Genomic DNA, 14,981 nt, shown 5'->3' on the forward strand with positions numbered 1-14,981 from the left:
GTTCGCTGCTGCTGTTCACTGCTAAAGGGTGGTGTCTGTTGACTTCAGGCTGTGGAATGAGTGCATGCCACTCCTCCCTGGGTCGGGTTGGGCTCTGCACTTGTCGACGCTGCAACTCACAACTACACCACCATCTTGTTTTGCCTCGACATCCTCTGTGGTTGGGCTGTGCCCCATTGTTGGGCTGGCAGCCTTCACCTCAGTCACATGGGCCTTGCTGCGAGTCTGTCCTTGGACACCCTAACAATTCTGTCTGATTGGCTGTTAACACCACTCAGGCGCTGCATCCCACCCTCCAAACTCTTACACAGGTGGCCTGGAGTGCCCAAAGGACCAGCACATGCCAATCCCACCAGGTGGGCCGGCTAGGACCTATGGTTCTTGTTGGACCTAGATGAAACAAGCACTTCACAAATTAATCTCTGTAACTGGCATGTATTCTTCCTTCAACAGCACTGATTTTGAAGAGTCAAAGTGAAACTGATAGTGAAAAAAGAGGGAGCTAGGGGAGCTTAATCATTACACAAGTATATAAGAGAAGAAGCAAACAAGGGTATTTCATGCACATCAAAAGCAAGACAAGAGTTTCTACCTCTCTGAAAATGCATCAACTGTGCAAGCCTCAATCAACACTACTGTCCTGGCATACCCTCCAGCTATCCAACAAGTTCAGCATAAGTCAGACCCAAGTTACAAAGATGTTTCATTTTCATTACTGGATTTTTTGCTCATATTTTCAGGAAAGGAAATCAAAAGTGTTAAAAGTCTCACATAAAACATGGAGTGCATTCTGGCTAGTCCTTTTGGACCTCTCAGCGGCTTTCAACACCATCAACCATGGTGTCCTTCTGGAACGGTTGGCTGAGGTGGGGATTGGGGGCACTGTTTTGCAGTGATTCCGGTCCTTTCTTGCCAATAGATCCCAGATGGTGGTACTGGGGGACTCCTGTTCGGCACCTTGGCCCTTAAGATGTGGGGCGCCACAGGGTTCTATATTGTCCCCCATGTTGTTTAATATCTACATGAAACCGCTGGAAGAGGTCATCTGGGGTTTTGGAGATGGGTGCCATCAGTATGCTGATAACACCCAACTCTATCTCTCCTTTCCATCAGACTTCAGGGTGGCTGTCTGTCCTGGAGCATTGCCTGGAGCAGTTGGGTTCTAGATGAGGGCGAACAAGCTGAAATTAAATCCGGACAAGACAGAGGTCCTCCTGGTGCAGAAATCCACGATGCGGGTGTGAGACTATCGCCCTGCTCTGAATGGGGTTGCACTCCCCCTGAAAGAGCAGGTTCATAGCTTGGGGGTCCTCCTAGACTCATAGCTCCTCCTGGATGTCCAGGTGTCGGCTGTGGCCAGAAGTGTCTTTGCCCAGCTTCAACTGGTGCGCCAGCTGCAGCCGTATCTGTCTCAAGCGGATCTGGCCACAGTGGTCCATGCCATAGTGAAATCAAGATTAGATGTATTGTAACACGCTCTTCATGGGGCTGCCCCCGAAGACAGTCTGGAAGCTACAGCTAGTGCAGAATATGGCAGCTTAAGTAGCTGATGGGGGTCGGCGCTTTGAATCTGTCATGCCGCTACTCCTGCGACTGCATTGGCTGCTCAATAGTTTCCGGGTTGAATTCAAGGTGCTAGTTATGACCTTTAAAGCCCTAAATGGCTTGGGACCAGTGTATTGAGAGACCGCCTTCTTCCGTATAGTCCGGTCCATTCTCTGAGGTCATCAGAAGAAGGCCCTGTTGGTTGTGCCATCATTGAAAGTGGTGAAGGGGATGGTGGCCAGAAACAGGGCTTTTCTGGTGGTGGCACCTGCACTATGGAATTCCCTCCCCTTTGAATTGAGGACAGCTTCCTCGTTACTAACGTTCCGGTGGGGCCTCAAGACTTTTTTATTCAGGGAAGCCTTCGAGGCCTTATAAGGGCTGCTTTTATATATTATGTCTTTTACTGCGTGCTTTTAATCTGCTGCTGCTATGTATTTTATCTTGTTTTAATTGTTTTTAATTATTTTTTTATTTTTAGTGTTTATTTGTATTTTACTTTGTTTGCATTTTAAATTTGATTGTTAGTAGCCTTGGGTGCCCTTTGGGGAGAAAGGTGGAATACAAATCTAATAAATAAATAAAATAAATGGAGGTTAAATTCAGAAATGTGGATTTTTGCAATATTTGCGAGTGGAAATTTTTCAAGTTAGTATTGGACACTTTACAAATCTTAGGTAAATATTTCCAAATATTCTGCTAAAGTAGACACGAGTAAATAAACCAAGCTATCTCCCAAAACATGTATAGGAAAACTAGACTAAGGCAGATTTGAAAGCTTAATTGCCAGAAAGCTTTGAATGATGAGCAAATAAAAAAGTGACACAACATATAAAAGAACAATGGAAAGCAGAAGAACAGTTGCAATAGTACGACAGAAGTGTTAACAATGGCCTAAATTCCACACAACCACATTTTTGTTGTTGAAGAGAACATTCTAATGACAACTTGTCATACATTTCCTTCAAACTGAAGTAATCACAGTGGGCCAACTGTGAGCCCAGTATTGGCTTCTAAAAAGAACAGCAGCCATCACATGGAAATGCTATTTTGCTCATACAAATACACAGGGAATGAGTGAATACAATAGAGTGATTATGCATTAAACTACTAATAATGTGCACAATAACTTAGGTACACTATACAAACTGAAATAGAAATATCCCAATATAGTCCCTAAACATTGTTGTTTTTCTATTGACTGTTGTTCAGGTCCATTTCAAACTGCAGAAATATCAAAGACTTGTACCTGCATCAACTGACTGTCCCAACCAGAAGAGTCTGAAGACATTAGAACTTACTTCAGGAGACTCTTCTTTGAGCTGCATATCCATGAAAGACATGGATGACACACGTTCAGAGAAGGAAAAACATCATGACCATGTTCCACTGTAATCCTGTTATCCAAAAGTTTAGTCCAAGGAGATTTCCCAAAGGAAAAACCTAAATACTACATAAATTCACAGACCATGGTAGTTAAAAAATTCTCATGCTGGTAATATCACATAATTGTTCTTGCTGGAGAGCCATAACCCATGCAAGTCTTTCTAAATTCTAGATTTCTTGAATTATTCATGCAGCATCTAATTAAATTTAGGACTTGAAAAATCATCCTATTTGTGAAGTGGGTAGTTAGTGTGAGGACTTACTGGATATAAAAATGGGCAGAAGGAATAGACAGGAGAGGGAAAACTCATGGTTTCTCCCCATGGATTCTTTACCTACCCACAAGACTCTGAAAGTGGGGACTAATAGCCCAACCCTAAAGCCGGCAGTTCTGTTGGGTGCAGCGGCACCAAGACAGCTACTGCTGCATTCAGCAGCACCGCCGAGGCCACTGGAAGTCTCCTTGGGGGAAGAGGACTTTCATCCCCTTCCTCCAGAGAAAGTCCCAAGCCCCACAATGGGGCTTCTCAAGTCTGTGTTAGCTATTTTGCTAGCACAGAGACTCTGTGTTGGGACTTCCAGCTCAACACGAAGTTCAGGATCCATCAGAGCAGAGTTCTGCCAGTCCCACCCCCCTCCTGCCTCGCTTCCCCCTCCTACCCCGCTTCCTCCCCCTTGCCTCACCACTGACTGGTGCCACATTGGCACCAGCATGAACTCTGTACAGGGTGTCGTTCTAGGTCAGCGCTGGTGCTGTGTGTCTTTAGGATTGGGCTCCAAGCACTCAGCGTGTGCTCTACCCAAATGCTGTTTTTGGAGATTGGCAGTAGAGAGCAGCACGCAGGTATGAACCCTCAGTCAGCTGGAGGAGGCCACATGTCTGAGAGCTGAAGACATCATACACAGAAGGAGCACAGGGCTCAGTTTCAAGGCTGGGATTAGCAGAGGGGCTGGATCTATATTAACGACTCATAGCCCAATCCTATTCCCCCCCATGCCAACACAGCTATGCCAAAAATGTGCTTTATCCTGGGGGGGGAGATTTGGAGGCTTCGGATGGGAAAATAATCATCCAGTATGAGTTGGCAGGGACTCTTGCAATGAGTGTAATAGTAGTAGTTGGGAATTGTGGGGAAAAAATTATGGTTGAATTGAATTGGTCACTTGAATTATAGTCAAATTGATCTCAGAGGCTGGAATATGAATGCCACTCTGGGATAAGCCCCTGGCTACAAACCAGGATAAAGTTAAGAATACTGAAACTTCACAGAAATAAAATCAGGAGCCCTTCTCAGGTGTTTCATAATTGTAGACATTACACAGGATAATGAAGAACCCTAGGGTTCTGGGTTCTTGGGGCCAATCTCTCCTTAGGAAGACAGTTTTGCCTCTTCAGACAAAAACTCTCCACAGGGAGAGGACGACAGCCTGCTCCTGTCCCCTCTGTGTAACTATGAATGTTGCTCAGGGTTGCAATACTGTCTCAACAATATTAATCACTTGCAAGTATTCACTAAATTATAACCATATTGAACTGGCAGAGACACAATGCACTCTTTCTTGCACACTCTCCCTTCTCACTACCATGATTAAGAAACTGGGGTCAATCTCAGGAATATATGATCTCTTCTCCTACTGCAACCCCCAGCTCTAGCAACTCCCTTATTAAACCATGGTTATGGAAAACATTGGCACTAAACGGTGCTCAGTACAGATCAGAATTAACACAGGATCTGAAATTCACTTCAGATTCATTGCAATCTTGGTTGGCATTAACCACAATTAAAGTCAATGTCAATATTTCCCTTAACTCGTAAGATAGGAGAATACATTCTTGACACTGGCTTCTAAATTTCTAACTCCAATTAATGTGCAGTCAGCATTATGTCTAAACTGCTGTCTAACTGAGATGCTGGATTCTGAATGTTAATCTAGTACGTTCTGAGCCCACATATTTCTCCCATTCTCCTTTGTTTCTCATCTTGTAAGCCCAGATGCATCCTGGTTAATAATTTTAGTTTAATAATTAATTTAGTTAATAATTTTAGTTTAATAATTTAGAACTTCCAGATTTGGAAGCTGCACATAGTTGTGATTTAACTATCAAGGAGGATAAGAAACAGAAATCCCAGTTTGAACAAAATGCAGAGTTGTGATTTAACTAACAAGGATGCCTCCATTGCAGATGGCTTCTTCATAGCTCTGTGCTGGTTGCAAGAAAGTATAAATTAGTTTAAAACTCTTAGGGTTTGTATATATGATCACCTGAATTAGGCCAGCATCTCACTAACTATAAGAGATGACTGCTGAGACAGAAAAGCCCTAGAATAAAATTCAGTGAAGCAGACTGTATGGAAACTTACTGTCTATTACTGAAGTTATAATGCAATCCTAACTTGTGCTGGAATAGGCAGGCTGGTGGGCTGGTGCTGTATCCAGCACAAGTTTCAGGCTGTCTGAGGCTTGGCCGAAGGCAAGGGAAAACTTTCCCCCTAACCCTGGAGAGAGCCGCAGCAGCCCCAATGGAGTTACTTTAATCTGTGCCACCTAAACTGATGCTGCAAATTCAAGCAGCCCAGAGCTGCCTTGGGCTGCCCAGGAACTGGGCTAAGGTCTGGCATAAGTGCGGATCCTGGCCCTGCCTCCTGCTCCTGCCCGCCCCTGGGAATGTCCACTGCCCACCCTCCCCCACTCCAAAACACCTCCCTCCCGCCTCCTCTCCGCCCTCCCCATGCCCTCCCACACCCCACGAGGGCTGAACTTAGCCAGAGCAGTATTACCAGGCTCCAGGGCTCATGTTGGTATGGAGAGGTTGGTGCACGTCCTCGCACTGGGGTTTCTACCCTGAGAGTGTCACAAAAGTGTTTTATGGCACTTTTGTGACACTCTTTGGCCGGTGCAAGGGACTTGTGCTGGCCAAAGGGGTGCTCTGGATTGCACCCTTAATTAACTAGTAGTGATGAAAATCTGGAGAAAAGAATGTCTAAAACAAAATATTATGGACAGCTGGTAGAAACTGCAATTCCTACATAGATTTCAGGGTGTAATGAAAGCTGCTAGCAAGCACAAACATTGCATAAAATGGCTATGATAATTCTCAAATGTATTTCATTTTGACATTTCATATACTATAAAACAGTTATATAGTTAGCAAATAAACAATTTACCTATATTTTAAGTGAGACAATGAATTTTGTGTTCAGACTTGTACTAAAGTTTCTGCATGGTGAACATTCTCACAGTACATGCATGATTACTTCATTAACCACATGCATTTACTTGTATAAGAAGCTTCTTTGATTTGATTTTTCAAAGTAAAAAACATGCATAGTCTTGAGCTTGCCCACTCAAGACTTAAATTGTCTGAAGTATTTCTTTAAATGAGCTTTATTTCTTGACTGACATTTCAACTGCAATGTAAGATTTAAGCAAAATATAGTATAATACATTATGTTAGTCTGAAGTGTATTAGCCAAAGACAAGCATTTGCTGAAATCCAGAGAACCACATAACTAATTTTATTTAGTTATTTATCACATGTGTAATGCTGCATTTGGATTTTCTCAGACAACAGTCCTCCATACCATATGGCAAACTAGTTTCGAACACACACACACACACACACACACACCCCAAATAGCATGATTCTGGAATAGTACAATTGTGGCTGCCTAAAGAAAAAGTCAAGAATATGAATGGCATGTTCAGAACCTTGGACATAACTACAGTAGCTCTTTTGAACCTGGTCATTAATTCAGTAATCCTTATAACAATCCTGTAAGGAGAGGACCGTATACTCCTCATACTGCAGATGGGGGATTGAAGCTCAGAGTAACTTACCTAATGATAGCTAATGAGTCTGTGGTAGAGCTGAAATCTGAACCAGCAACTCCAGATTTACACTCTTAAGGCGCAATCCTAACCAACTGTCCAGCACTGGCATAGCTGTGGTAGTGGGGCATGTGCTGCATCCTGCAGTTGGGGGGCAGTCACAGAGGCTCCCCCAAGGGAAGGCAATGTTTGTTCCCTTACCTCCGAGTTGCATTGCCCTTATGTCAGTGCTGGAAAGCTGGTTAGGACTGCAGCCTTAACCACTACACTACATCAAGTCTGTAGTCTTACGCCACAGTAGGGACTGATGATACTTTTGGGAAGAGTTCCTAAATAAAATTTTATGGTAACATATTAAAGTTGTCAACCCAGAAATCATGTTTTTATTGGTTATTTTACATATTTTTGGATTGGAAAAAGTACCCTTATTTACCAATATATTTTTACAAATTTTATATATATATATATATATATATATATATATATATATATATATATATATATATATAAAATAGGTTTTTCTAGTGTATATATTTGTATATTACTGTGACAGGCTTGTTAGGAATAGTTTTACAAAAACAATTTGGAAAAAATGACAACTAACTTGATTTTTGCTGACAATATTTCAAAAACATTTATGGAATGCATTTAAATCACTTGGGAGAAATCTATAATCTTGTTAAATGCATAAACCAGACTGTAAAAAGACCTACTGGATGCTTTTGGTAAGTCTTCTTTGCATATCAGTGACTTTTTCCTGTAATACCTACCCTAGAAGAGCCCTTTTAATGGACAGACAATATGTTACACTGTGCCCAACCTCACCTACTCCTTCTTTTCTCAAAAGACAAGGCACATCTGCCACCTGCTCTAGTCTGAGTCCCAGAAACAACTGTCGAGCAGCAAAAAGATTGATTATCAGTCAAATACTATTGCAGTACACCAGATTTTGGTAGGTTAAGCTTGCTGATCCAGCAAGAGTTGGTGTGAAATTTTCAGTACTGTGTGCCAACATTTTAGTGCTAAAGAAACAGCAGTGCATGTCATGATGAAACACAGCCAAAAGATGCAGACAAAGCAGAGAAGTTTTTGTTGGGTGTGAATGAAGTAGAGGTGAAGAAAGACAGAAAGAAATGCTTAATGAATTTGAAAATGTCGTATAGCCCATTTATATGCACGGAAAAAGTAGTTGAAGCTTTACATAAACTATTGTAACGGTTATACAAAAATGATTATAAAGCTAGATTTAACACAATGACTCTGAAGATATGAGACAAAGTGAATATTGATGATTGCAGTTTACATGTCAAAACAGTAGGACAATTTACTACTCCTGCATGAACTAAAAAAATGACAAAAGATTTTTGTCTAAATTTTTTCTCCTTATTGAGTTAATAGACTAAAACATATTCAATGGATCATTTGGACTCTATTCAAGGAAACTGTCATATCATCTGTAATACTGCATTACATGCATAATTCATGAGTTGGGGTTACTTATTACAAATATAATTTCTTCAAAAGCATCACAAAAATAAATATATATTATATAGTTCAACTGGTGGAATGAAAATTAAATATCCCATCTTTCTAGAATGTTTCTACAACATGGTCATTTTTTAAAACATTTATAGGTATTTCAATGATGCTCACCATCATGGCACCTTTTTGTATGAAACAATTTCTGTTCTGAGGCATAATTTCCTTTTGTTACAGTAATCTGTATTAAACAAATTACTATAAGAACAGCATTGCATTTGCATTAAGTGTAGCCAGTATTTACATGCAAGTCTTCTAATATTCAAAGCAAAAACATTTAGACAAAAAAAAATTGTCATTAATGATATCTTTCAGTACAATGAATTCATTAATGGATCACTTAGAATGGCAAATGTTTCCATTACATTTAATCTACATTAAACACAATTTAATTATTACAGAAAGTCTAGAATGGTATTTTATTTAGAGCTACAAAACACATAAAATTAATGTATTAAAAACTTTGTCCTACTTTTATCATGGGAGCTTCCAAAACACAGTGTATTACACTACTTGGGTCACTAGATCACTTCTTGGGTCACTTCAGTGTTTTAAATTGTTCAGATCTTAGATAGCGCATTTTCTTTTTTTGATATAGCAGGTTGATTCTTAACTAATTCAGGCTTAATATTTGCATAACTTTGGCTAATATTAAACAAAAATTTTGCTTGATTAAATTCTGACAATAATATCCAACTGTATAGAGTTATATTCTAATGAAAACTATTTATGTTATTTATAATGTTGTAGACGTGTGCTATTCATTAACACTAGTTAATGACTGTCCAAATCAAAATCAATTTTCAACAAAATTTGTAACAGCACTAGCATAAAGTTCTACCCTGGATTCTTAAGTACACCTGAAAATATATTTGCAGGGATTAATGACACAAAACAATAAATCCAGAGATTATACTGAAAATATGCGCTTTACATTTCATAATGTAATGTTAGAAAAGGAACACCCCAAAAAATTTTTTTGCAACTTCCGAGGGAATATTTTACATTGTTGCATAAGCAGTCTGATAATTATTTTAATGCTTTGTCTTAATAAAGGTCAAATTACTAAATTAATAAAGCACTCAAACTCTGAACTATTATTTTTGCTAGTGTAGTAAGCCTAATGAATTGTGTCTGTTAGATGTCAGTGAAACTAAACAGTAAATTCAATAATCTCTGATTTAATTTATTATATTTTCACCATTTAACCTCCTGCAGGCTCCCTAATGTCTATTCAGATCTATATTAAATTAAGCACCAATGCTAATGAAGGGCAATAAACGTGGCTGTCAGTAGATTTTTCTTTCATTAGGCACATTATCCTCTTACTGAGCTGTAAATGAATAAACATTAGTTTTGTTAAACCATGCAAAAAGACAGGATGAAAATCATTTTTAATTGCACCCCTTAAGCCACTGACTGTGGCAATTTTTTTTACCTTTAATTTTTTTGAATGGATTTGAAAAGGGCTCTCCAGTTGAAATATAAACGTCAGCATCATGGGGTATGTCTATAGCATCTAGTGCTTCAGTGCCGTCTGCCAAGAAGACTCGTCGTGCAGCCATATTCAGCTTCAGCTTTTCAGTGCATTCCTCAAGCAGCTAAATTAATACAAAAGGTAAGGGGAAAAAATCATTTAAAATGTACTGATGTTAATTACCACCATTCAGTAAAGAACCAAAACTTAAAAACTCATAGCTAACTTATTGAAACAAACTTATGTACATCTATGTGCCAGGTATTTTCTATCAATATTATCATTTGATCATTAAGACAACTTTGTTTTTTGGATTATTTATTCCAAAATGAAATGAAATTTTGGTTCTGCAGGTATTCCACATTCTATGTTACACTTTGTGGCTTCAGTTTTACATGGATATAATTTAAATTAAAAATGTAATAATAATGTATATGCTTATCAACTGTGAAGTGGCATATTTCTAATTAAACAGTGGCTTCCTTTTTTGATAACTGAAACCAAATAATTACTACAGCCTGCAACAATTATAACTTACCAGTCTAATTGAAGGTGGCACAGCAACTTTAACAAATATATTTATTGTGCCATTCTTATAAGCAGTTACTCTGAGAATCTCTGGTTGCCGCATAAAAATGTGGGGTACTTCAGAGGCCTTCTGGGCCAAGTGGAATTTTGAAGGAGGAAACAGCGGACATCTGTTGCAAAAACAATTTCAGTTCAGTTGGCTTAAATAGCAATTACTGGCTTTAATATGTGTAATGTACTAACTTTACATTCTAGATAATAGTTTCTTTCTCAGTGATAATTTAGCTTTTTTTGCATTTTAAAACAAAAAAAGTAAAAATAACAGGTCTTTCCTAAATATATTCAGAATTATGAATTAATGTTTTAAAACTAAATTTGTTTCTATTTTTTAAAAACTGCTTCTACAGAATTTACTGCCTTTCTTTGTTACAGATGTTACAAAGTTCTAAATGACCTCCAAGGTTGTTCAGAATCCAGACTCCATTTTTATTTATTTTGATGTAACTGTAAGCAGACATACAAGCCTGATCCTATTCATGTTGACATGGAAACAAGTTTGTGTTCAATGGAGCTTACATGGAAGAAAGAGGACAGCCTTAGTTCCACTGAACTCAAAGGTAGTAAATGTAAACGTGCAAACACATCAAGTACAATTAGATAAGCTAATTTGGATTAATATTCACTCTAATGATTGCAATTGTCTATGCTGTCTTGAGTTTTGGTAGGGCTTGCATTTGTTCATTGGGTGTGTGTCTGTCTTCCTACAACATCACTAACAGTACACAGAATCTTAAAAGTGAAGTTGTACCAGAGAAACATAATCCCCCCATTTATTTGATGACTGCATGCTTTCCACTGTGCAAAGTGAGTGCAGATGTATTTGTTTTCAAAGTCTGACAAGATTCCCTCCTTGCACTTTGTGAACTTTAGGGTGTGGGTTTAAGTGGGAGAGGGGTTGAATGTATTTTTGGGTGCCTTTTTTTAAGAGATGAAAACAGCAGTATAACTATACCTTGTAGCAAGATGATCCCATTGTGCATTGTGGGGATGAATTATCACACTTCTAGAATTGGATCAGAGATATCATAAAAAGAATAAAAAAGTAGTGGGACACTATGTGAAAAGGCCTTCTTTTGATGGCACCATGATATGAAATTATGTCTCAAGGATTACACATAACAGAGATCAACATTTCTGATGTATATGATAAATCTTGCAACACACTTATGAAATATAACAAAATTTCCTACAGCATAGAAAAAAAATTGTCATTCAGTGATTTGATACTGATGCATTTCTGCATGTTCTGGAATGGTGTAATTGGCCTTGTAACAGTAGCAAAATGGACTTAATACACAGGCAACGTTCATAAGGATTATATACTGTTTCATAATGCTTCTCACATCAGGTGTATCACATTTAAAGCAGCTCTGTGATGTGCTTACTCAGAAGTAAGTCCCACTGTACTTGTATGGCTTACTTCTAGGTAAGTGTGCATAGGACTAAAACTACTAGGCAACACTAAATAAATACTGTGGTGTCTTTTACTGCAAGTTTGTCAATTGAATCATCTTTGAGTCAGTTAAAAGAGGACAGAGTAGCAACAGTCATTGTTAAAAGCAACATGGAACAGCTTTGATTACCTTAGTTGACCTGGTGGAGCACTGACAGGCCTGTTTCTCTTGGATCGTGATAGAAGGAAGAAATTGTTTGTACTATTTGATTTGTAGCGGACTAGTTTTGATATTCTGTCACTGCTCGGGACGGATTTCATTTGATGTGTGGAACCATCCTGAAGTTCTGACCTTTTTGATACTACTGATGATTGCAGATTACTCTTAGGGCCAAGCAGAGGCTCTCTTTGTTTTTCTTCTGTCTTTTTAGCTTTCTTTGTGTAAGGGGAGATGCATTTTCTAGAAGAAAAAGTGAAGGAGAAAAACATACAGTCTGGTGTTTAAGTAAAGCCTCAAACGAGAATAATGTGGGAAATCCTGGGGTTTTTTTCATAAAACTGGTGGGTAATTTAAAGGGTAGGGGGAATAATAACTGATGTATAATGGAATTGCCATAATATATACAACTTCATATTTTTTTAAATTAAAAAGATAAGAGCACTTTTGAGTTGTTTTAAAATGAATCTAGACAACATTTCAGATAAAACTTTGTACTATCCACTGAAATGTGAAAACTGCTTTTTAAGCTTCAGCTTGCTAAATGATTGTTCAGTTTAGAAACGAGCAGAGGCCTCTCACATCAGCTCTGCTGGGCTCAGATTGACTCTTAGAAGTAAAAAAAAAGTTACTTCAATTTAAAATAAAACAGAAGTGGTTGTTGCTTTTAATAATAAGAACTGTACTGATTAATTTTCTTTTCCTGTGCTACCTTGGACACATTTGAGAAAAAAAATATAGCAAGGGATTTTTGAATGGCATTTAGGTTTTGAATAATGGAAAGAACGAAGAGAGACAGAACAATGGTATACATGACAGCTAGGGCAATGAGAGGAGGAAATGAGTTAAACCAGCACTTCTTGGACTGTGACCTGATAACAAGATTGGTCACAAGTTAGGTCCACCCACACATCCTTGCATCCATTTGGCTCTAAATTGGATCCAAATGGATGCAACTGGAGGACACTTCTGGTTGCGACCCACCTCCGGCAGCCACACCTCAATGTCACACTGGCCCAGAACAACCTCCAGAGGCCTCCACAGGTCTCAGTAATGGCTCCAGAAGTGACTTCTGAATCACTTCCAGTTTTGCGAACAGAACTGGAAGTGACTCAGAAGTCACTTGAGAGCCATTTCTGAGGCTTGCGGTGTCCTCTGAAAGCCATACTGGGCTGGTGCAATGTTGCGGTGGCTGCCAGAGGTGGGACTCACCACCACCACCTGAGGACGAGGTGGCTCACGGCCGCAATAAGTTTGAGAACCGCTGAATTAAATGCCAACCTAAGGATTTTGTTTACAATTCGTTAAATGTGCTTCTTGTCTAATTGGCTCTTGTAGAATGGTGCTCAAAGATAGTACAGGAATTATTTTAATTTGGATCATGTGACCCACAGTCCAATCCTAAACTGTGCTGGTACAGCGGGGCTGAGTGGCCCACGCTGTATCCAGTGCAGCTCAAGAGGTCGCTGTATAAGAGCCCAATCCTGAACTCCGTGTACTGGCTTACCGCCAGTGCACACTGTTGGCACGTTTGTGAGCCCTAACACCAGGCAAGCGCCTGTGTTAGCCCAGTGCTGGCTGGCGCTGGGCTAATGCCAGGTAGATGCCCAGCCTCTGCTGCTCGGCGGTCGCACAGACTGCTGAGCAGTGGAGAGGAAAGCTGGGGTGTGGGGGGAAGCGGGGAGGAGGCGTTCTAGGGAGGGGGGAGGCAGGCAGCGGGTAGGGATGAGGTGTGACAGGGAGGAAGGGGAGAGGGTGGGGGGAGGTGTGTTGGGGAAGGGAGTGGGGAGGCAGGACAGGTGGAGCAATGCTTCTGTGTCAGGCCCACCGCCTGACACAAAGGCTTTTACCTCATAGTCGACTTTTTGGTTGGTGGTGAACCAAGTAGCCCCATTGCAGTGCTACTCCCTTTACCCGGGAGAATGGGATGAAAGTCGCCTTCTCCCGAGGTGCTGCCCGCAGCTGTCTTGGGTGTCACGGGGTGGGGCAAGTCCCTTTCCCTTTAAGATGGTTTAGGCTGGGTGTTGGTTAACCAGGTGTAGGGTATTGATAACTTAAAGAATAAAACCTGGGCTTGGGTGCCTGAAAACAGAGAGCAGGGGGAAGGGTGCTAACAGCTTTTATATTGGAAGCAATACTGAGACCTGTAAGATGGTAGTTTTAGCCTCTATTTAGGTAAGATCTTTCTTGTTTTTAAAGCTATTGTGATGCATGTAGTTATGTCTTTTTGGAGCAATTGAAGCTCCCTTAAGCTTTAATAAAAATCTTTTATATAAAGCATTGGGTGCAGTGATTGACCAGGGACATGTATGATGGGACCTGGGGCTTGGAGTGAGCAAAAAATAAATAAGCATTGCTCTTGGAGGTTGTGAAAGGTGGTGTAGGCGGAGGAGGGTTGAGTCTGGCTGGTTTGGGGGTCTCCCTTGGCCCTTCCCTACCCCAAGGGTGATGTTTGTTACATGGTGGCAGCCAGGGTTCTTAAGTGCCTGACATGGTAAATAGTAGTGGACTCTGCTAAGTGTCTGGCATGGTAATTAGTGGTGGGTACCTCCAGTGGTGAGTTGTTAGGTGGGTGTGGTGAGTCACGGTGTTTGGTGATGCACACCTGTACCTAACAGAAGGAATAGTGGTGTTGGTCACTTGGAATAGAACTGAGTGGTGCTAACCAATGATACATGGTCCTTGGTCAATTTGCACTGGTTAACATGCATTTTACAGTAGCTGTTTTTTGTTTTGTGGAGTGAGGAATGCAACTAGCGATTAGGACAGATAAGGGAGCTGCTGAAGTAGTCCCAGAAGCGGTGTAGCTTCCTGTCAGTGATTGGGAGTTGTTGTGGAATTTTCCTACACCCAAAACGGAGTGCTTGGAGTTTTGTCTGTCCCAGAAGCAAGAAGGTGTACACGGTACAATGATGTCGGCAGTGGACAGTTTAATGCCTACTACTAGTTTGCAAGGGTCAGAGGCCAGAGTACAAATTCTGCGGCAGATGTTGAAAAATCAAATT

The 14,981-nt window shown here is 40.3% G+C and overlaps 1 protein-coding gene across 1 annotated transcript in view; it reads right to left on the reverse strand.

Annotated features, from left to right (window-relative positions):
• The window catches only part of DCDC1 (doublecortin domain containing 1), a 337,894-nt gene that overhangs the window by 293,856 nt on the left and 29,057 nt on the right, over nucleotides 1–14,981 (reverse strand). Inside the window, exons 4-6 of the mRNA XM_066636033.1 lie at nucleotides 11,950–12,219; nucleotides 10,317–10,476; nucleotides 9,740–9,902 (exon numbers count right to left, since the gene is read on the reverse strand). Of these exons, the coding sequence (XP_066492130.1) occupies nucleotides 9,740–9,902; nucleotides 10,317–10,476; nucleotides 11,950–12,219 (593 nt within the window). The remainder of the gene's footprint in view (nucleotides 1–9,739; nucleotides 9,903–10,316; nucleotides 10,477–11,949; nucleotides 12,220–14,981) is intronic.

This window comes from Tiliqua scincoides, chromosome 1, assembly GCF_035046505.1.
Source record: "Tiliqua scincoides isolate rTilSci1 chromosome 1, rTilSci1.hap2, whole genome shotgun sequence".
NCBI lineage: Eukaryota > Metazoa > Chordata > Lepidosauria > Squamata > Scincidae > Tiliqua > Tiliqua scincoides.